The sequence below is a fragment of the Geotrypetes seraphini genome, chromosome 4, assembly GCF_902459505.1.
Source record: "Geotrypetes seraphini chromosome 4, aGeoSer1.1, whole genome shotgun sequence".
NCBI lineage: Eukaryota > Metazoa > Chordata > Amphibia > Gymnophiona > Dermophiidae > Geotrypetes > Geotrypetes seraphini.
In genome coordinates, this window is record NC_047087.1 from 163291713 (window position 1) to 163314576 (window position 22864).

The following is a 22864-nucleotide window of genomic DNA, read 5'->3' on the forward strand; positions in this document are numbered from 1 at the left end:
TCTCAGTTTCGTACCCACACGGCAGTGTCTCACAGGACAAGTCTTCTACATAGTCTGTTGCTGTCCAGGATATGGGAGACCTCTGTCCTGAAGCTATGGATGATGATGATAATTTTGCTGATCCCTTATTTTCGGGGGATGCTCCTCATGTGGCATGGGATCTGGGATCGTATGCAGGCTCTTTAGATCATGCTTTAGTGCTTGAACCATGGAATGAATCCATGGTTCATTTATTTAAGTATGCAGCCTTGCCAGATCTCATTTCAGAATCTCTGCTTGAGTTGGATTTAACCACTCAGCTGGCTCCTTCTACTTCCTCCTCCCTTATGTGCAGAGTGAGGGTGCAATCTTCAGTGTTTCCTTGGCATCCTGATATTAGCCTCTTGATCTTGGAGCAGTGGGACTCTCCGGAAGGATCTCTTATGGTATTGAGAGCCATGTCTAGGCTATATCCTATGGCACAAGAGTGTCAGCAGCTTTTTAGTTAGCCTAAAGAGGATTCCCTGGTTGCACAGGTCACTAAGTGCATCTCCGTTCCCAGTGAAGGTGGAATGGTGCTTAAGGACATGCAGGACCGCCTAGTGGATGTAGTTTTCAAAAGTTTTTTGAGGCAGTGGCTTTGGGAATCAAAGCTGCCTCGGCGGTGTCCTTTGTCACAGACGCTTGTCTGTCCAGACTGTGTGCTTTGGAGAGTGATGGCGATGAACCTCCTCCTCAACTTTTTATCTGGTATGGATTGTGTAGCTGATGCCACGTATGACATTATTCATGGGTAGGTGATTCTACATCTGAAGCTACTCTTGCTAGACTCTCTTTTAAGGGGCATCTATTATTTAGCAAGGGCCTGGATGATCTCATGAATTCTATGGTGGACCATCACTCCAAGTCCCTGCCTGATAGCAGACCCAGAACCTCTAGATCAGCGGTCTCAAACATGCGGCCCGCGGGCCGCATGTGGCTCTCCAGGTTTTATTTGCGGCCCGCGGTCTGGAGGCATCATTCTCTTCCTTTTGGAGCAGCAGCCGGCTCGTTCGTTCAAAGCCGCGGGTTGGTGGCTCCTTGCGCTATCCACTCCTGCATCGGAAGCCTCTCTGATGTCACAACATCAGAGAGGCTTCAGACGCAGGCACGGATCTCGCAAAGAGCCGCCACCCGCGGCTTTGAATGAACTTGGCGTACCAAGGGAGGGCGGTCCACTGTTCTCCCTAGAGTGCGGCTCGTGGCTCGTCTAGAGTAGTGGTGCCGAACCTGCTTCCCTTCCCTTCTCACTGCTGCCATCGGGGATCAGGCAGGCACCGTGTTCTTTGATCTCCCTGCTTCTCTTCCCTGCGGGGCCGACCAACTCTCGCGGCCCAACGTCAATTCTGACGTCGAGAGGACTTTCTGGCTAGCCAATCGCTGCCTGGCTGCCCGGAACATCCTTTCCGACGTTAGAATTGACGTCGGGCGACTTGAGGTGCAGAAGAGAAGCAGGGCGATCTCTGCCTGTTCCCGATAGCGGCAGCAGCAGCAGCCTATTCTGCAGCGGCGGTGGCATGGGGGAGGGCAGGAAGGAAGGAAGGAAGAAAGAAAGAAAGAAGGTGGGGTGGGGACAGAGAGCCAGAAAAAAAAGCAAAAAATGGGGCACGGAGGAAGGAAATTGTTAAAGGAAAGTTTTATAAACTATAAAGAGTTTTACCTCATGCAAAATTGTCATTTCTTTAATAAGACATTAACTATTTTTTATGCGGCCCTCCAAGTACCTACAAATCCAAAATGTGGCCCCGCAAAGGGTTTGAGTTTGAGACCACTGCTCTAGATGCTCAGGGGGGCTCTAATTTTCATGGTTACAGTATTCCACTGCTACGTCGCAAAGATTCTCTGCAATCAGACAGAGGTCTGTAAAGAGGAAATATTTAGGGATAAAGTATCAGTATGATGAAGAATGAGGATATCGTCTGCATAAATATGAAATGCCATATAGTTCTGGAGAATGGTGGTAAGAGAGTTAAGGAAAATATTAAAGAGGATTGAGCCCTGGGGAACCCCACAGAAAAGAGATTTAACCTTCAAAGTGGAATAATTAAGACAAATCTGACAGGTACGGTTAGAAAGAAAAGATCTAAACCACGCTTATACCATATGTGACAGTCCTATATTCTGTAAATAGGCAATAAACATCTCTTGGTTGATTAAAAATTGAATGCCAATGACAGATCAAGTGAGATAGCTAGGGCTATTTGATATCTTATCAAGAAAAGAATGGGTTTCAGTAAGTACTGAGGCTAGGACAGTTTCTGTGCTATGTAGACTGAAATCCTGACTGACGATGATACAAAATGAATTTCTTCTCCATGAACTGAGTAATCACTTTGCTAATGAAACTAAAGTTAGATATTGGACGGTAATGAGAGGGGAGAGTGGGGTCGAGCAAAGGTTTCTTTAGGATAGGAAAGATAAAGACAGTTTTCCATGCATTAACCAAAATACCTTGTTCAATCCTTAAATTATAACCATAAGTAAGAGAAATGGAAGCAATTCAAAATTAGGAAATTTAATCCATTTTAATGGAAAAGGATCTAGCACATAAAAAGTGACATGCAGTGATTATAATGATTTTAGAAAGTGAAGAAGGTGTCTGAAATTGGAAATTAGACCATATAGAGAGAGAGGAACAAGTAACCTGTGAAACATCTGATTTATTGTACCTGCAGGAAAATATTATTTGTGGTAAAAGTTTTACATAGTGATGAAATTTTATCACTGAAAAAGTTTGCTAGACAATCTGCTGATGGAATAGTGGAGGCATCAGGTAGAGAGTTTGGACTTCGTGACAGAGTGAAAAATGGAATGGAATTCCCTAGAAGGATTTGTGGACTTAATTACTCTTGCAGTAAAGTACATTTGGCTTTGTTCAAGTGGAAATTATAATTGTGATGTTTCTTAAGACAGAGTGCTCAGTTAGCAGGGGTATTAGTTTTCCTCCAGCATCTCCCTTTTTGTGTATTCTTTCCCCACTTTTCTATTTTCTATTGTAGTTAGTTTATTTGGATTTATATCCCATCCTCCCAAAAGAGCTCAGAACGGGTTACAAGTTTACATACATAATAAAAAAAAACAACCCAGGATATAGTAATATAGTAACAGAACTAACATGAAACAGTATCAGAAATATATGCACAGTTCTTTTCTTTATCTCTTCACATTCATGTTTTGTTTTTTACTTAATAATGTTTATATTTATTTAATTTTAACATTTTATTGTAAGCCGCTTAGACATTTTTTTGATAGGCGGGATATCAAATGTTAATAAAACTTGGAAACTTGACAGAATTGCTGTTTAAGAAGTCTTAGACCACTATGGTAGCAGGGTTGTCTGGACCTTTTTGTTCTAAGTGCAGGAAGGACAGGGTTGATTTAATTGTAGGCATCTCATCTGATAATATAGTGGTCCAGGTTTGTGTCTGATCTGACTTGAAATTGTGGGGAAAAGGGGGAGCCAGAGAGCAAGATCATTTTTATGAGAACGCTTGGGTAAGGTTTGAGGGGGTATCACTCGCTTACAGACTCCATTCAGTATCAGAGAAAATTTTATAAGACAGTGATCAGTCCAAGGGAGAGACCGACTCACCAAAGAGTGTAGAGAAAAAGAAGTGTGTAAACTAAGTCCAAGGTATGACAAGCTATATGAGTGGGGAAATCAATTGATTGCTGCAAAGAAAGATCAGTAAGGAAAGAATGAAAATGTATTGCTGATGGATCATATGGAACATCCATATGAAGACTGAAGTCACTTAATGTTAATAGGTTAGGATTTGAAGTAACAAGATCTGCAAAGGTCTGATAACAAGAATATTTAACACATAAAGGGAATTCAACAGATAAAATATAATCTAATGGAAAATCTAATATAATCTAAAACAAAAAACTGTTGAAAATAAGCTGACAGAGCAAGAGACTCAAAAATACTATACACTGCAATACTATATAAAAGGTGGAGAAAAAAGCTTCACAAACAGCCAGCAAATGCTTCAAAAACTGCTTATATCATAAGAACATAAGAACATAAGCAATGCCTCTGCTGGGTCAGACCTGAGGTCCATCATGCCCAGCAGTCCGCTCACGCGGCGGCCCAACAGGTCCAGGACCTGTGCAGAAATCCTCTATTTATACCCCTCTATCCTCTTTTCCAGCAGGAAACCGTCCAATCCTTTCTTAAATCCCAGTACCGTACTCTGCCCTATTACATTCTCTGGAAGCGCATTCCAGGTGTCCACCACACGTTGGGTAAAGAAGAACTTCCTAGCATTTGTTTTGAATCTGTCCCCTTTCAACTTTTCCAGATGCCCTCTTGTTCTTTTATTTTTTGAAAGTTTGAAGAATCTGTCCCTCTCTACTCTCTCTATGCCCTTCATGATCTTATAAGTCTCTATCATATCCCCTCTAAGTCTCCTCTTCTCCAGGGAAAAGAGACCCAGTTTCTCCAATCTCTCAGCATATGGAAGGTTTTCCATCCCTTTTATCAGATGTGTCGCTCTCCTCTGAACCCTCTCGAGTATCGCCATATCCTTCTTAAGGTACGGCGACCAATATTGGACGCAGTATTCCAGATGCGGGCGCACCATCGCCCGATACAACGGCAGAATAACTTCTCTCGTCCTGGTTGTAATACCCTTCTTGATTATACCCAGCATTCTATTCGCTCTCTTAGCGGCCGCTGCGCACTGTGCCGTCGGCTTCATTGTCATGTCCACCATTACCCCTAAGTCCCTTTCCTGGGTACTCTCATTCAATAACATCCCTCCCATCGTATAGTTGTACCTCAGGTTTCTGCTTCCCACATGCAGTACTTTACATTTCTCAATGTTGAACTTCATCTGCCATCTCGTCGCCCATTCCCCTAGTTTATTCAGGTCCCTTTGCAATTCTTCGCAGTCCTCTTTAGTCCGAGCTCCACTGAATAGTTTGGTGTCGTCTGCAAATTTTATTATCTCACACGTCGTCCCTATTTCTAGATCATTTATGAATATATTAAATAGTAGTGGCCCGAGCACCGAGCCCTGCGGAACACCACTTGTGACCCTCTTCCAGTCCGAGTAGTGGCCCTTCACCCCTACCCTCTGTTTCCTGTCCTCTAACCAGTTTCTGATCCATCTATGCACATCTCCGTCCACCCCATGGTTCTTCAGTTTCCGGAGTAGACGCTCGTGAGGCACCTTGTCAAAGGCTTTTTGGAAATCTAGGTATACGATGTCTATGGGGTCTCCTTTGTCCGTCCGTTTGTTGATTCCTTCGAAGAAGTGCAATAAGTTAGTTAAGCACGATCTCCCCCTGCAGAAACCATGTTGGCTTGGTATCAGAAGTTCATTTCTTTCCAAATGTTCATCGATGTTTTCTTTTATCAGCGCTTCTGCCATTTTCCCCGGAACCGAGGTCAGACTCACAGGTCTGTAGTTTCCCGGGTCACCTCTTGATCCCTTTTTGAAGATGGGCGTGACGTTGGCTATCTTCCAATCCTCTGGTATCACACCTGTTTTCAGGGATAGGTTGCAAACTTGCTGCAGTAGTTCTGTTATCTCCTCCTTTAATTCCTTCAGAACCCTTGGATGGATTCCGTCTGGACCCGGGGATTTGTCAGTTTTTAGTTTTTCTATCTGCCTGCGCACATCTTCAAGGCTCACTTCCATGGATGTTAATTTTTCTGCTTCATTTCCATTGAAGAATTGCTCAGGTTCCGGTAAGTTGGTTGTGTCTTCGTTCGTAAATACAGACGAAAAGAACATGTTAAGTCTTTCTGCGACTTCTTTCTCCTCCTTCACTACCCCCTTCCTGTCTCCATCATCCAGCGGTCCCACCTCCTCCCTAGCTGGCTGTTTCCCTTTAACATATCTGAAGAATGGTTTGAAATTTCGTGCCTCCCTGGCTAGCTTCTCTTCATACTCTCTTTTGGCTTTTCGAACCACTCGGTGACATTCTTTTTGATACTTCCTGTGCTCCATCCAGTTCCCCTCAGTTTTGTCCTTTTTCCATTTCCTGAATGAATTTTTCTTATTGCCTATCGCTTCCTTCACTATTTTAGTCAGCCATACCGGGTCTTTTGTTCGACTCTTTTTGCTCCCCTTTCTGAATCTGGGTATGTACAACTTTTGCGCCTCGCTCACTGTGTCCCTGAAAAAAAGCCAGGCATGTTCTACCGTTTGCCAATTCTTGGAAGTGTTCCTAAGTTTCTTCCTTACCATTTCCCTCATTGCTTCATAGTTTCCTTTCCTGAAGTTGAAAGTTGTTGCTATGGTTCTCTTTCCTTTCGGTATTCCTACTTCAACTTTGAACTTGATCATATTATGATCGCTGTTTCCCAACGGTCCCACTACTTCCACTTCCTTTGCAGGGCCCATTAACCCATTTAGGATTAGATCCAGAGTGGCATTTCCTCTCGTCGGTTCTCTAACAAGCTGCTCCATGAAACAATCTTGTGTAGCCTCCAGAAATTCTGTCTCTCTAGCGCATCTGGAGCTTCCAAGTTTCCAGTCTATCCCGGGGTAGTTGAAGTCTCCCATAATAACTGTATAACCACTTTTGCATTCTCGCTTCATCTCGGTTTCCATAAGTCATTGTCATTGTCATAAAAAAATTCTCCAACCTCAATTCAATCCATTTTGCAATAAATAAGGGAAAATCACAAACCGTAGCATACATGCACGATAAGGCAAAACTTATCTGGAAAGCTCCACTGATAAATCTTCTTAGCAGCCCTCAAACTCTGCACCAACTTCATTGATCAAGCAGAACTGAATCCAAAAAGATTCAGTTCTGTTTGATTTGGTGCTATTACAGCTGGATGTTTCTGAGACTTTTTTCCCCACCTCTTATATAGTGTTGCTGTGTATTTTTGGAGGTCTCGTTCTGCCAGCTTGTTTTCCAACAGTTTGCGTGCAGGGAGGGAGAACTGAAAAAAAAAAAAAAAGAGAGAGAGAGCAATAAAGGAATGGATGCATTTGTTTTAACAATAAGGACCTCAGGGTAAAGGGCTTTGAAATTAATTTCAGAGATCATGAGAGATATGGAATAAATAGTAGCCAAACTTCCCCCTCTCCTGGTAGAGTGGGAGGAGAAGAGAACATTATAACCTGGTGGGAGATGTTGAAAGAGAAAATTTTCTTCTCTTTTTGACCAGGTTTCTGTCCAGCATAAGTGATAGCGAGAGGATGATAATAGATCTCTGATCAAGGATGTTTTGGATCAAAGGGATCTATAATTAAGTCGACCAATGCTAAGAGGCTCCAGGAAAGGAGGCACTCAAGGCAAGATCTGTGTTATAATAGGAGTAAGGAATCATTGAGAGGGAACATAGGAGAAAGGTTTAACATGGTGGAAAGGTGGATGATGGCCTAGAAAAACTGGTATGGGCTAAAGGTGAGAAATCATTCGAGTGATGAATACAAGTGAGCTGGAAGTGAGAGTAGCCAGAGAGTAATTAAGAAATAAAGCAAAATGTTGAGTAATGTAGATAATGAGAACATTGCCCCTACCCGATCACTTAGATCTAATGATCAACATTTGCTGGTTGTTCCCTCTCTCAAATCCATCAATACACGGAGACAATATATTTTCTCAGTTGTCGCTCCGCAACTGTGGAATTCCCTCCCAATACAAATAAGGGAAGAACGTCTCATCAATAGGTTTAAAAGCAAGTTAAAATGCTTTCTTTTTAAGATGCTTTTGACTGCTAGTCTTTTATAGTTGGGTCACATTTTTAAATTCCAGCCTTTGATTTTTTTTTTTAATCCTTCCCTAGTTTTTTTTTTAATCCTTCCCCCTTACTCATCTCATTTACTATCATACATTGTATTATACCAGGACAAACAGGCAGCCTATTCTCACATGTGCGTGATGTTATCCATGGAGCCCGGATGTGGACAGCCTCGCAAGCAGACTTCCTTGAAGAAACTCAGAAGTTTCGAGTCTGCTGCACCGCGCATGCTTTAGTGCCTTCCCGCCCAGCACAGGGTGCGTTCTCTCAGTTTTCCGCTCTGTGCTGAACTTAGTTCGCTTTGTGTTTTCTCCCACCGCGGCTGGTGTTTTATTTTATTTATTACCGTGTCACTGTGCTTTTTTTTCGGTCATTGTTAAAAAAAAAAAAGTTCAATTTTTTTGTCGACTGACTGCACACCCTCAGCCTGCGGGCTTCGACTTTGCAGCGGCTATCTTGCCTTCTATGTCCCAGCCGGTCGCGGCGATCTTGTTCAGAAGCAGATAAATAAAAACTTGATCATATAGAACCAGGCATCAGCTGTTTTTCTTGTGTGCAAGAGAACGTCATGTGTGAAAATAATCTTTGATATCCTAGCTTGAACTATGTTCTAACCATTAAAAGATGTTTACTTGCTAAATTAACACAATTCACTTATGCTTTCAAACACTTCATATTTGTTTAATTTGAGGATGGAAGTATTTCATCAGAGAGTTGGACATTAGCATCAGAAATAGGTACAATCAGTGTAACAGTAGCTGTTCCAACATCTTTCATCTTTTAGTCAAGGAATGTGTGCAAGTACTTCAGTGTACAGAAGAGTCTGTGAGTGACTTTAGGATAACAAATTTTCTCCTGTTTAGCGTCTCAGTGAAGGAGCACTCTCTCCAGATGGGACAGTCCTAGCCACTGCAAGTCACGATGGTTATGTCAAATTCTGGCAGATCTACATTGAAGGTCAAGATCAGCCAAGGTAATAACCTCACTAATATCTGCTAGTCTACAGTATGTATTGTATAGTAATAGTAGTATTGTATAGGTATCACTGAAGTATTCCAATTTCATATTTGAGGCATGCTCTCCCTTAAAAGAAAAGGGAAGTGGAAGTTCCAGGATCAATTTAAAATTTTGTTTAAACTGTGTTGTTTTCTGTTTCTGCTCTCCTTCTGACCTCTTATGTGGGTTCCTCAGCAGTGGTTTGGTCGAGGTGAGGGGAGGAGACTTAGCACTGATGCAGAACCACTGCTTTCCACGAGCTATGCCAAAACGGTTAATATAATTTATTTAGATCTTTGCTGGAGCACCAGTGAATAATTTTTTTTTTATTGACGTTTGAAAGGAGGGCTTTTAAAAGGTTTTTGTGACATTTTGTAGTTTTTGGTCCCTGTGAATATAATGTAAACAGATTTTTCTTAATCCCTCATGTATTCTGCTCGGAATGACATTTTACCCACATAAATTTCCCTTTTGAAGACTGTATCTTATTAAAATTTATAGACAGTCGGTGTATTGTACATGTTTCCTTTTTTTTCCTTTTTTAGGTGTCTCCATGAGTGGAAGCCCCATAATGGGAGACCCCTCTCTTGTCTTCTTTTCTGTGACAATCATAAAAAACAGGACCCAGAGTAAGGTTTTAATTTTTTCCAATGGATATTTGCATATACAGGTTCATAACATAGACTTTTGCATGATTAATTTTGTAAGTTATGTAGTCTGAGGAGGCTTGCAGTTTAGAATACAAACCCTTGGGCTAGTTTGCATGATCTGTAGGTTGGGGCATATGGTTTGGGTGTTGTAAAATTAGATACATCAAAAGATTTTGATCATCATAATTTTTGGTAAATTGCATTTAGGATTCTGCTGTTCTTAGAAGCTGATACCACAGGCACTGCTTCTTTTGTAGGTCCTGAGCCTCACTCTTAAGGTGTGAGAAACTAAGAGCTCCTTTTACGAAGGTGCGCTAGTGTTTTTAACGCACACACTGGATTAGCGCGCGCTAGCTGAAAAACTACCGCCTGCTCAAGAGGAGGCATAGCAGCTAGCTCGTGCGGCATTTTAGCGCGCACTATTCCGTGTGTTAAGGCCCTAATGTGCCTTTGTAAAAGGAGCCCTAAATGAGGGCTACTAAACCTCTCAGATATATTGACTCTTATTAGCTAATATTTCTAGCTTTTAAGAAAACCAAATTATGAAATTGCTCAGCAGTTGGCCTAATTTTAATTAGCCCCTAGATTATGGATCTCCCCCTCCTATTTGTTCTGAATGCTTGATCATGATATTTAAAACTTATTGAAGAACATTTTCTTATTCTAGGACAAGCAGACAGCATAGTCTCACATATGGGTGACGTCATCCACAGAGCCTGGTACGGACAGTCTGACACATGAACTGTCATTTTAAGTTTGAAAAAACTTTGTGACTGCCCGCACTGCGCATGCATGAGTGCCTTCCTGCCCACTGAGGTTCAAGGCCCCCCAGTTCTTCGTTTTCCGCGGAGCAAAGTTTGTTTGTTCCTGAACTCTGTTCAGTTTTTTACTTGCCTTTTTTTTTTCTCTAAATATTTTGTTTTTATAATTTTTTTTCTTCATTTCTTTTAATTTCAGTTAAATGGGTTTAAAAAAAAAAACCAAAACCCAACTTTCTGTTGAGGTATTCCCTCGTCTTCGCGGCAGGGGACTCACAGTGTCGCGTTGAGTTACCAACTTTCTTTTTTGGGTCACTTCGTTTTCTTTTCTCTAGAGCAGTTTTTACAGCGCGTTCATGAAATGTGCTAAGTCTTCGCAGTCGTCGAAGGCATCGGCATCGCAGGACATACCAGCATCAGGGAAGCTGGATAAGAAGCCTTTCACTTCCCAACAGCATCACAGGTCTCTACAGCATTAAGTCAGTCGATGCAGACCAAATAACGACACCACCACTCTCCAGCTTTGCAGGTTGTCTCATTTCCAAGGTATTCTTCCTCGTCGAGATTACGCACCCCGAGGCAACCTGCTACACTATTGGTACTGACTGTTCAACCTTTGGTACTAGTGTTATCATTTCGGGAAAGACGCAATAAGTTTTTCCAGAGGGAGTTGGGTAGTGTAGTTCAGCTGCTGCTGATGACACAGCCTACTCCCTCGGTACTGGCCCAGCTTGAGCATAGCGTTACGAGGCCTGAAGATACCAATGCCAGATGTTCGGTGGAGCATCGATCATAATCATTCCTCTTCTCGACGCCATTCGCCATCCAGTCATCATTGTTCCAGATCATCTCATCGATGTTCATCGTCGCAGCATCAAACATCATCTTTGAGGCATTGATGTTCGTCTTCAAGGTACTCTCGTTGATCCCAAGCATCAAAGCACCACCGCTTCCACATTCCCATTGTCTTCGAGGGATCAGTACCGATGACATCGGAAGACTTCTCACAGTCCCCGTCGTTCTCCATCTCCAAGTCTTATTTATGATTCAGATTTTCGTACTTTCTCAGACTGTTCACTTACTGTGTTGTGGAGAGAGACTACATGAGTCAGGGTCAGACAGTCTCCACAGCACTCACCTTCTCGGAGGAAATCTCCTTCAGAGAGACTTTCTTTAACCAAATACATCAGGCAGTTGGGCAGAGCTTTGCCTGTTAAGCTAGAAGCCATTACTGCCTATAGTGCAGAGTACATAGAGGCTTTGGATTATGATGAACCTCTAAAGAGCTCCTCAAGCTACCACTTCATGGTATTCTCAAAGAGACTCTGGTTAAGAATTGGGAAAAACCCTTATCTGTTGCAGTGGCTCCAAAGAAGCTTGATTCTTTATACAGAATAGTTTCTTCTCCTGGGTTTGATAGGCCACAACTTCAGCATGATGGCTAACAAGATACTCAATTACAATTTTTATTTTTCCTGTTATTTGAAACATTTGGTCAATCAGCTACCTAATTTTGACCAATGTATTTCTTTGCAACACCTTGCACAATATCAGCAGATTATATCTACTCTGAAACAAACTAGACAATATATAGCAAGGTCAGCCTATGATGCATTTGAAATGTCTTTCAGAACATTGGCTATTTCATTTGCTATGAGACGTCTGGCTAAGAGTCTATAATATGGACATTAATCTTCAAGATTGATTATCCAACATTCCATGCTTAGGAGATAAGCTGTTTGAAGCAGCTACACAAATGTTAACGTTATATGAAACCAGTTGGGATTCTTTGGTTAAACCAAAGACTAAACCTTCTACTTCAAGGCAGTCGACCAAGCCTTCTTATTCATATCAGAAGTACTATATTGCTAAACAACCTGTTTCTAGACAGCTTCCTCAGAGGTCTTAAAACCACTTCAGTCAAAGTTCATCTTCGTGCTATCAATGTGTTCCATATTCAGAAGAAGAAAAAATCTCTGGCTTCACATCCTCTTGTTTCTATATTTATCAAAGGTCTTTTCAACATCAAACTGCCTCTGGTGGCTTGTGATTTTAATGTTGTTCTCTCCAGACTAATGAAACCTCCATTTGAACCAATGTCGGCTCATCTTATTTTATTTGAAAATCTTTTTTATCGCAAGCAAGAAAAATTACAACCAAGACAATAAATTCAATAACAAGAGGCCCGACCCATCCTGTTCCCAAACCCCCCCACCCCATACAGGACTACTCTGTCCATCAGCCCCACTCCCCGCTTCCACCCTCCCATCCCACAGAGATACAGCAGACAACCCAAGTAAACATTCCAGAAACATAGATCATCATTATTCAAAATCTGACTGCGGCCTCTTGGATTCAGGACATTCACATAAGGAGTCCACATTTGAAGAAAGGCTTTACGTCGCTTCTGGGAACCTGCTACTGCCTTCACCTCCTACCACATCAGGGTATGCAGTTTATTCCTCCAATACTAAACAGAAGGAGGATGCTCAGAAAGCCAATGGTTCATGATACATTTTTTCCCTACGACATAACACTTGCTCAGAAACATTCGTTCCCAAGCAGGATGAATATTTAACAATGTAAAATGACAGAATAGCATGCCAGGTGCCGAGAGAGAGACTGTGGCATTCAGAGTTGTACCCAAAAAGAGAGCCACCACCCACCAGAAACCCTTGATTGTTGAACACGCCCACAGACCATGCATATAGGAGTTCACCGCTACATGACATTTTATACAGAGCTGTGTGTGTATACACCCCATATGATAAGCCTGGTTCTGGGGGACATAAGCCTTCAACATAGTGAGGTAATAATAATAATAACTTTATTTTTGTATACCGTAAGTACCACAAGCAGTTCAGAGCAGTTTAAAGAGAAAGAGACTGCATAGCCAGTGATGTTACAGAGAGTAATTTCGAGTTACATTGGTGTCAATAGTGCAACAAGTATTTCAGAGATGTTACAGAGAATGTTACAAGGAATAGATTCAAATTACATTGGTGTCAGGGATGCAATCAGTAGTTCTGAGGTCGGAAGGAGTCAGAGAAATTTATCAAAGAGATGCATGGTCCTAAAGGATCGGTAGGAGGGAGTATTTAAGATGAGGGTGGTTAGGCATTTATTCAATTTGCCTGCTTGGAATGACAGTGTTCTGTCAAGGAATCTCTTGTAGATGCAACCCTTTAGGGAGGGGAAGACAAACAGATAGGCATTGCGCATACGAGTGGAGCTTGGGAATACAAAGTGGTGTGATATGTAGATTGGGGATAAGCCTGTTAGGGTTTTGAAGCAGAGGCAGGCAAATTTGAAGATGACCCTTGCTTCGATCAGCAACCAATGAAGTTTTCTGTAGAATGGGCTTATATGATCTGACTTTTTTAGGCCATAGATGAGATGGACGGCAGTATTCTGGATGAGTCTCAGGCGCTTAGTGATCTTCTTAAAGGATCCCAGGTAGATGATATTGCAGTAATCTAGGGTGCTTAGGATTAGAGACTGAACTAGCAGGCGAAAGGAGAGGAAATCAAAATAGTGTTTGATGGTTCGGAGTTTCCAGATGGTGCTAAAGCATTTTTTGACCTGAGCATTGGTATGGTCTTCAAAGGTCAAGCCTCGGTCCAGGATGACTCCAAGGACTTTGATGGTAGGGTTTATTGGTTAAACAAGCCTGTTTAATTTCAAGAAGGTATTTGTTAGCTTGTGGTTAGGGCTTGCCAGGAAGAGCTTGGTTTTTTCAGGATTCAATTTTAGTCTGAATTGTGTGGTCCATTGCTCTACCTTAGTGAGAATGGATGAGGGGAGAGAGAGGGGAGCCTTGTGGAACTCCGCTGAGATTGCACCAAGGTTGGGAGAAGGTTCCGTCGCAGTGGACCTGGTAGGTGTGGTTTTTTAGGAAACCTGTGAACCAGGTTAGTACTTGTCCAGAAATGCCAATAGAATCAAGGCAGTTGAGCAGTTCTGTACTTCTGTACTTCCCACCACCCCCAGTAAACCTTTAAGTGCCCTCAGCAGCACCAATAATGTTAATTTCCAATTAAGATCCCTCTGCCAGTACTGTATTATCTTAGAGAAGTTACCTGGTGGTTGTACTTGAAGTAAGCCTTTATGAAAATAGGAAACTGAAATTCTAGTCTCCACCTATGTCTATAAAAATTCCTCAAATTGGACCCCAAATTCACAGGAGAGAGAATCCACTGGGAGGGATCCCACATAGTGCCTAATTTGTTGATAAGCAGAGTGTACCCCCAAAGCTGGAATCCCTGTAGCAAATAAATCCTCATAGGAGAGTAAGGTACCCTCCTCTTGCAAAATATGACATAATTGAAAAATGCCGGCTAAATATAGAAGGCGTGAGCCCTGGTGGAAAGGTAGCATTACCCACCAATGGCATAAGCACACTAAGAGGCGGGTTCTGCCCCAAGAGGATAGAACCTAATTCCATACCGCCCAAAGGAGTTGGAATAACACACTCCCCCAGGCGGGCTGAGAGACATCTTTAAGTCGGGCATGCAAAAGGTACAGCAAATGGTAAGGGTAAAAATAGTCTTTCTCAAAGGTCACATCTGTATAAAGATCCGTGTCCATCACCCAGTCATGGATATTGTATAGAATACAGGCCTGATTCTAAAGCACGAGAACCGGTATCCCCAAACCCCCTGGGCTCAATGTTCCACCAGCCTAGCCCACTGAAGCCTAGGCCTCCGCCCCTACCCCCCCTCCTAAGAACCCAGACAGCAAGGAGTGAATGGTTCCCATATTTTTCTTCAATAAGGATAGCATCTGGAGGACATATAGCCACTTGGGAAACAAGATCATATGGAAAAGATGGATACGTCCCATCAAGTTTCAAGTTTATTAAAATTTGATGGTTCGCCTATTAAATCTAAGCGAATTACATAATAAAAACATTATAGTATAGAATAAAACAAGTTATTTTACATTAACAATTTTCAAGGTGCTACAACAAACTGACATTACAGACGGACTATGAGACATAAGGAAAGAACGTTAGGGGAAAAAAAGTTACAAATTGTGGTTTCCTTAAGGGAAGAAAGGGGGATGAAGTGGGAAGGAACAAACGAGTAGGTTGGGGAAGATGTGAAAGAAAGTATTAATTGTTTACAAGTACTCCAAATTGTGGTACTAAAGGTTAAATGAGGATTTAAAGAGATAAGTTTTTAAATTAGTTTTAAATAAATTGAGGTCTTTGATGTTTCTGATATAAAGGGGGAGGGTATTCCAGATAAGAGGAGCCATAACTGAGAAGATGTCATGGCGCCTGGTTCCTATTAATCCCTTCCATCGCTCCAATTTGGAATGCGTCTCAGCCAACAACTTATTAATATTGATACGATACAGTCTCGTCACATCCATAGTTAACTGAATTCCTAAATACCGGAACAAACCCTCGGTCCATTTCAAAGGAAATCCCACATCCCAAGTTCCCTGCAGTGAAGACGAAGAGGCCAAAGCCTCAGACTTCCCAAAGTTCAGAGCAAAACCCGAGAAGTCACCATACTCCTGCAGTCTTTCCAATAGTGTTGGCAGTGAATGATGCGGGTTGGAAAGAAAAAACCAATAAATCATCCGCAAATGCTGCTATCTTGAAATGACTGGCCCCCCAGATGTAACCCACTAATCTCCGCATTGTCCTGAATTTCCCTAATCAAGGGATCTAATGAGAGGACAAATAACAACAGATGTTAAATGGCACTGAGAGCGTCCAATTGACCCATATTGGAGCGGCCGGGTCACTATATAGTGTCTGGATTGTACTGTAGAAGAGTGGCCCCACCCCATAAGCCTGAAGCACCGCAACAAGTATCTCCACCATACCCAATCAAAAGACTTTTCGGCATCAAAACTAATGAGCAAGGAGGATCTTTTCCAAAGTCAGCAATATCTTGCAAATGTTTTTAGATACCAGGCGAGCCCTCACAAAGCCCACCTGATGCTCCAATATCAAGGATGGCAGGACCCTCGCCATCCAGTTAGCCAGAACTTTTGCCAGAAGTTTACCCTCAAAATTAAGCAAAGATATCGGCCAGTAGTACTCTGGTAATGTCTAATCTTTACCTGGTTTCGGTAGCACTATAATCTGAGCCATATTAAGATGTTGCGGCAGAAAGCCCTTCGCCACCCCCAGGTTAAAGATCGCCGCAAGCAATGGGGCAATCTTCTCCACCAGCAAGTTGTAAAATTCTGCATGCAGTCCATCGGGGCCAGGTGCCTTCCCCAACGGACTACTCCGAATACCCCATTCAACCTCATCAGCAATGATAGGCAGCTCTAAGGAATTACATTCTTGGTCATTCAACTTGGCAAGTCCAAACTGTCCAAATAGCACCATCCAGGCCATCGGAATCTGGAGCAGCATACAGGGCCCCCAGAAATTGACCCATAATCTCACAAATATCCTTTGGCTTATGATGTAAGACCCCCCCCCCCCAAGGATCCCGTAAAGTGGTAATACTCATCCGCTCCATCCTGGGAATGGCCAGGAGGCGACTGCTTTTATTGGCAAACCGGTATAATTGAAATTTATAAGCCAAGGTTTTAAGTGTCCCTTGATGTAAAAGTTCATTTAACTCCTGTTGAGCCGCCAGCAATTTCCTCTTAAGGTGCAGCGCCCCTGAAGCTCCAAACTGTCGTCACAAACTAGTCATCCTATGTTCCAACTGCAAGACTGAATGGAACCTTGCACACTTTTGGTGAGCCACATAAGCCAAGATATCTTCCCTCAATACTGCCTTTGCCGCCTCCCAAAAGAGGATAGGATTGTCGCAATGTTCCTGATTATATTGTTGGTAGTGTTTGTATTTGTGGAGCAGATATTCCTGAAAGCTTGCGTCCCTATATAAAGCACAGGAATCTCCAACCATCTTCCCCGGAATCCCCCAACACCAAGATTGCTGGACCCAAGCATGGTCCGAAATCTCAATAGGTCCCATTTGCACCCTTCTAACCTCCAGGAGGAGAAAATGAGAGATCAAGATGAGGTCAATGTGGGAAAGAGTGGCATGGGCCCAGGCTAGGTGGGAATAGTCCCGTTTCAATGGATGCAACACCTGTCTTACATCTACCAGGTTTAAGTTATAGAAGAGAGAAGAGCAGGGCCCCTAATACTTTTAGATGCCTCTCTATCTACCCCCGAGGAACGGTACAACTGAGGATCAAAGACCTCATTGAAATCCCCCCCCCACTATCATGGGTACCTCCCCAAAAGCCAAGAGTTGATTGTGGACTTGCTGAAAAAATCGGGTACCAGGATTGATGGGCGCATACACATTACAAAGGGCAACAGCTTGCCATTATTAGAGACAGAAGCTATAGCATAATGTCCATTGGGGTCCCTCACCACCTGGTGGGTTTCCATCTGCATCCCTTTCTGGATCAAGATCACCATTTCCTCTTTTTTATGAATAGCAGGGGCCTCAAAATGGGAGCCCACCCACCATGTACGTAATTTGGCATGTTCCGCTGATGTCAATCTGGTTTCCTGCAAAAAGCCTATGATGGTCTGAGTACGGTTCAACAACTGTAGGATCTTAGGGCGTTTTATTGGCGAGTGTATACCTCCCACATTCCAGGAAGTCAAGTTAAAATCCAGAATCTACTAAGGTGGAACAGGAAAAAAAAAAACCACCACCACCACAATTACGGCCAGAGGGTGTCCCAGGCCCCCCCCCAGCCCATTCCTACCTCCTGGGTTGCCTATCCCTGTACCCCTTGAGAGACCCCCCCAAGCCCCCACCCCTCCTCCCACACCAGCTACCCTCCAAAGAAACCCCAACACCCCTCCTACCTCCCACTCTTTCCATCCCCCCTGAGAAACCCTGCACCTGAAATGGCGCCACTTCCAGAAAACGTATACACCCTCCACAGAGATAACAAAAGACCCAAGCCTCCTCACACAACCTGCCATCAAACCAAACAGTCACTCCCCCCCACTAGCATTCCAAGGAAAGAACACTCAAACCGGAGAGCCGTCAAAATAATACATGCTGTTATTCATACCCACTCTTAATCTGCCCTCCTAGTTTATGTGCCCTGCAACAATCACATCATGTTTGCAAACCAACTTAAATAAAATTTAGATGGGGCGAGCACAGCCCAACCTCCCCCCTTATAGAACATGTAAAAGAAAGGGAAGGAAAATAAACTTCCTGAGGGAGAGAAAAAGTGGAAAGCTCCCTAAGAGACAGGAAAACCAGTCCCAGAAGGTCTTCGATCAGCAAATCAGTCCCAACGTGGGCAAACCGACTCTAAGAACAGTCAAGCCTCTCTCTTTGGCATATTGTCATCCACAAACCTCTGAGCCTGATCCAAAGAATCAAAATGATGTGGTCTCCCCTAATGGATTTCCTTGAGGTGCGCTGGATAAAGCAACACAAATGAAATCTGCTGTTGCACTAAGTGGGAACACGGGGGAGAATCGCTGTCGGGCCTGAGACACTTCCACAGAATAGTCTTGAAAACAGAGGATCAGCCTGTTCTCATGTGTGAGTTTACCACCCTGTTTCAGCGCCTGCAGAATTTCTACTTTATGGTTATAGTTAAGCAGGAAGCAGATCACCACTTGCAGCTTGCCCTGACGTTCCCTCTGTGGGCCCAATCTGTGCGCACGTTCTATGTGCAGAGGTCCTGCTGCTGTAGAAAGATGCAATGATTTAGTAAGGCAGCGCTCCAAAAAGATGTCCAGTGATTTATCATCCACTGCCTCTGATAGTCCAACAAAACACAGATTATTGCGGAGGGATCTATTTTCCAGGTCCTCGATCTTTACCTTAAGTTCAGCGAGCGCAGAGGTGTGACACACCTGCTCCTGGGTAATCCTCTTTACGGCATCCTCCATGTTACTGATGCATTGTTGAGCTTCGCACACCTCTGAGGTTAAAGAGGCAAAATGCTGATCTAAATTGACCAGCTTATGATTGTTTATTTAAAACTTTATATACCGCATAACGGCCTAAAAGGATCCAAGTGGTTTACAATGCATAAATCACATTCAAAAATAGAAATGGAAAGATTAAGAACAGAAGTTAAAAATTTTTTTTTTCCTTCATAACATAAGAACATAAGAAGGTGCCTCTGCTGAGACAGACCAGAGGTCCACTCCCGCGGCAGCCCATCAGACCTATTGCCTGAACAGTGGTCCCAGACTAGTTTTGTAACTTACCTCTAATCCTCTAATCCTATCCTTATAACCTACCTCTACTATCTGTACCCCTCAATCCCTTTGTCCTCCAGGTACCTATCCAAACCTTCTTTGAAGCCCTGTAGCGTGCTCCTGCTTATCACATCCTCTGGTAGCGCGTTCCATGTATCCACCACCCTCTGGGTGAAAAAGAACTTCCTGGCGTTTGTTCTAAACCTTTCCCCTTTCAATTTCTCTGAGTGCCCCCTTGTACTTGTAGTTCCCCATAATTTGAAAAATCTGTCCCTGTCTACTTTTTCTATTCCTTTCATGATCTTGAAGGTTTCTATCATGTCTCCTCTAAGTCTCCGCCTTTTCAGTCTGTCAGTATATGAGAGATCCTCCATACCCTTTATTAGCTTAGTTGCTCTTCTCTGGACTCTCTCAAGTACCGCCATGTCCTTCTTGAGGTACGGCGACCAGTACTGGACACAGTACTCCAGGTGCGGGCGCACCATTGCACGATACAGTGGCAGGATGACTTCCTTCGTTCTGGTCGTGATACCTTTCTTAATGATACCCAACATTTTGTTTGCTTTCTTTGAGGCTGTCGCACACTGTGCCGACGCCTTCAAGGTTGTGTCTACCATCACTCCCAGGTCTCTTTCAAGGTTGCTCACCCCTAGCGGTGATCCTCCCATTTTGTAAGTGAACATCGGGTTTTTTTTCCCTACATGCATGTCCTTGCATTTCCCTATGTTGAAGCTCATTTGCCACTTTTTGGCCCACTCTTCCAGCATTGTCAGATCTTTTTGGAGATCTTCGCAGTCCTCCATGTTATTAACCCTGCTGTATAGTTTGGTGTCGTCCGCAAATTTAATAACCTCCACATTTTGTTCCTGCCTCCAGGTCGTTAATAAATATATTGAATAGGAGAGGTCCCAGCACCGACCCCTGTGGAACTCCGCTCGTGACCCATTGCCAGCCTGAGTAATGGCCCTTTACTCCAACCCTCTGTTTCCTGTCCGCCAGCCAGTTTTTGATCCATCGGTGGACCTCCCCTTGCACCCCGTGGTTCCATAGCTTCCTTAGCAGTCTTTCGTGTGGTACCTTGTCGAAGGCTTTTTGGAAGTCAAGGTAAATGATGTCTATGGATTCCCCTTTATCCACCTGGCTGTTTACCCCCTCAAAGAAGTATAATAAGTTCGTGAGGCATGACCTGCCCTTGCAGAAGCCATGCTGGCTCGACTTTAGTAGCCCATTGTTTTCGATGTGTTCCTAGATGCTGTCTTTAATCAGCGCTTCCATCATCTTTCCCGGGACCGAGGTCAAGCTCACCGACCTGTAGTTTCCTGGGTCTCTCCTTGAGCCTTTCTTGAAGATGGGCGTGACATTTGCTATTTTCCAGTCTTCCGGAATCTCTCCAGTTTTTAAGGATAGGTTGCATATTTGTCGAAGTGTCTCAGCTATTTCATTTCTTAGTTCCTTGAGTACCCTTGGGTGAATGCCGTCCGGCCCTGGTGATTTGTCGCTCCTTAGCCTGTCTATCTGCCTGAGGACATCCTTCTTGCTCACCTCTAGTTTGACCAGATTTTCATCCTGGTCTCTCTTTACGATCTCCTCGGGTTCCGGAATGTTGGTTGTGTCCTCCCTCATGAAGACTGACGTGAAGAACTCGTTTAACCTGCCAGCTATCTCCTTTTCCTCTTTTACCACTCCCTTTCTGTCTCCATCATCTAAGGGTCACACTTCCTACCTAGCTGGTTGCTTCCTCTTGACGTACCTGAAGAATGATTTGAAGTTTGTTGCTTCCCCCGCCAGTCTCTCTTCATATTCTCTTTTTGCTTTCTTAACCACTCGGTGACGCTCCTTTTGGTGTTTTTGATGTTCCTTTTGGTTGTCCTCTGATTGGTCCTTTTTCCATTTTTTGAAAGATGCCTTCTTGTCATTTATGGCCTTTTTCACTGCATTTGTTATCCACACTGGGTTTTTTGTTCTATTTTTTTGCACCCTTTCCTGAACTTGGGGACGCACAGGTTTTGTGCTTCATGCACCGTGACCTTGAGTAGGTTCCAGGCTTTTTCTACGGACTCCATCTTCCTTGCAGTGTTGTTGAGTTTCTTTCCCACCATTTTCCTCATGGCATCATAATTCCCTTTTTTGAAGTTGAGTGCTGTCGTTGTAGTTCTTTTCACCTTTGATGATCCAATTTCTAGCCTGTACTGGATCGTGTTGTGATCGCTGTTTCCTAGTGGGGCTAGTACCGCCACCTCCTTAGCGGGTCCCCCTAGTCTGTTGAAGATTAGGTCAAGAGTTGCATCTCCCCGTGTTGGTTCTGTGACCAGATGTTCCATAAAACAGTCCCTCGTGACCTCCAGGAATTTGATCTCCCTCATGCAGTTTGAGTGCCTGATACTTCAGTGTATTCCTGGGTAGTTGAAGTCCCCTTCACCACCACACTTCCGCTTTTGCATACCTGCCTCAGTTCAGCCTCCAGATCCTGGTCGATTTCTTCCATTTGTCCAGGTGGGCGATAGTACAGACCCAATTTTATGTCTGCTCCAGTTCCTCCAGATAGCTTAACCCATAGTGATTCCAAGTCATCCGCCCTTACTGCTGTTTCCATCCTGGTTGAAGGTATGGAATCCTTTATATATAGCGCTATTCCTCCACCCTTTTTGTGTGACCTATCTCTCCTGTAGAGTTTGAACCCTGGTATAGCCACATCCCATTTATTGTCATCGGTCCACCATGTTTCTGTGACTCCAATTATGTCTAGGCCCTTTTTGCTGGCTAAGACTTCCAGCTCTCCCATTTTAGCCCTTAGGCTCCTAGCATTAGTGTATAGGCAATGTAAGTCCTGATTGTTCGCCTTTCTTGCTGGTTTTCCTTGTGGTTTGGCACTCCTGGCGACCCCCTCGTGAGTTGCCAGTCCCCAAGCCTCGTCTCGGTCATCCTCCTCCTGTGGGGTGTCTGTTTTGTCCTCAGCCTGTTTCCCCATTTTTGGTTGTCCCTCTGGATTCCATTGTTCTCTGTTAGTCTTGCTTGCCAATTTAATTTGTGCCCTAGGCCCCTGCAATTTGTCCTTTGGTCCATCTTCAAAAAATTCCCACTCAGTCCTGAGCCCTCTTTTACAGTATCCTTGTTCAATATCCTTGGCCCTGGTGCTCTGCATTGCGTCCTTAGGTCTTTTTCCCAAAAATTCCCACTCAGTCCTCTGCATTGCGTCCTTAGGTCCTTTTCCCAAAAATTCCCACTCAGTCCCGATCCCTTTTTTACAATCTCCTTGCTCAGTGTCCTTGGCCCTGGACCCCTGTATTGCATCCTTAGGTCCTTTTTCCAAAAATTCCCACTCAGTCCCGAGCCTTTTTTTACAATGTCCTTGCTCAGTATCTTTATTTAGTACTTTTGTCCGATGCGGCAGATCGACTGTCTGCTTTCCCCTCTTCCTCAGTTTAAAGCCAAATCTATGACGCTCTGGACGTTGCGTGCCAGCATCCTCGTCCCTGTCGTGCTCAGATGCAGTCCGTCTCTCCTGTAGAGCTTATTCTTTCCCAAGAGAGTTGTCCAGTTCCGAACAAAAAGGAAACCC

The 22864-nt window shown here is 43.6% G+C and overlaps 1 protein-coding gene across 4 annotated transcripts in view; it reads left to right on the forward strand.

Annotated features, from left to right (window-relative positions):
• Positions 1–22864, forward strand: part of EDC4 (enhancer of mRNA decapping 4) — a 1195251-nt gene that overhangs the window by 342199 nt on the left and 830188 nt on the right. For all 4 annotated transcript variants that reach the window (XM_033940763.1, XM_033940759.1, XM_033940760.1 and 1 more), the window contains exons 8-9: positions 8593–8702; positions 9271–9354. In XM_033940763.1, the coding sequence (XP_033796654.1) occupies positions 8593–8702; positions 9271–9354 (194 nt within the window). The remainder of the gene's footprint in view (positions 1–8592; positions 8703–9270; positions 9355–22864) is intronic.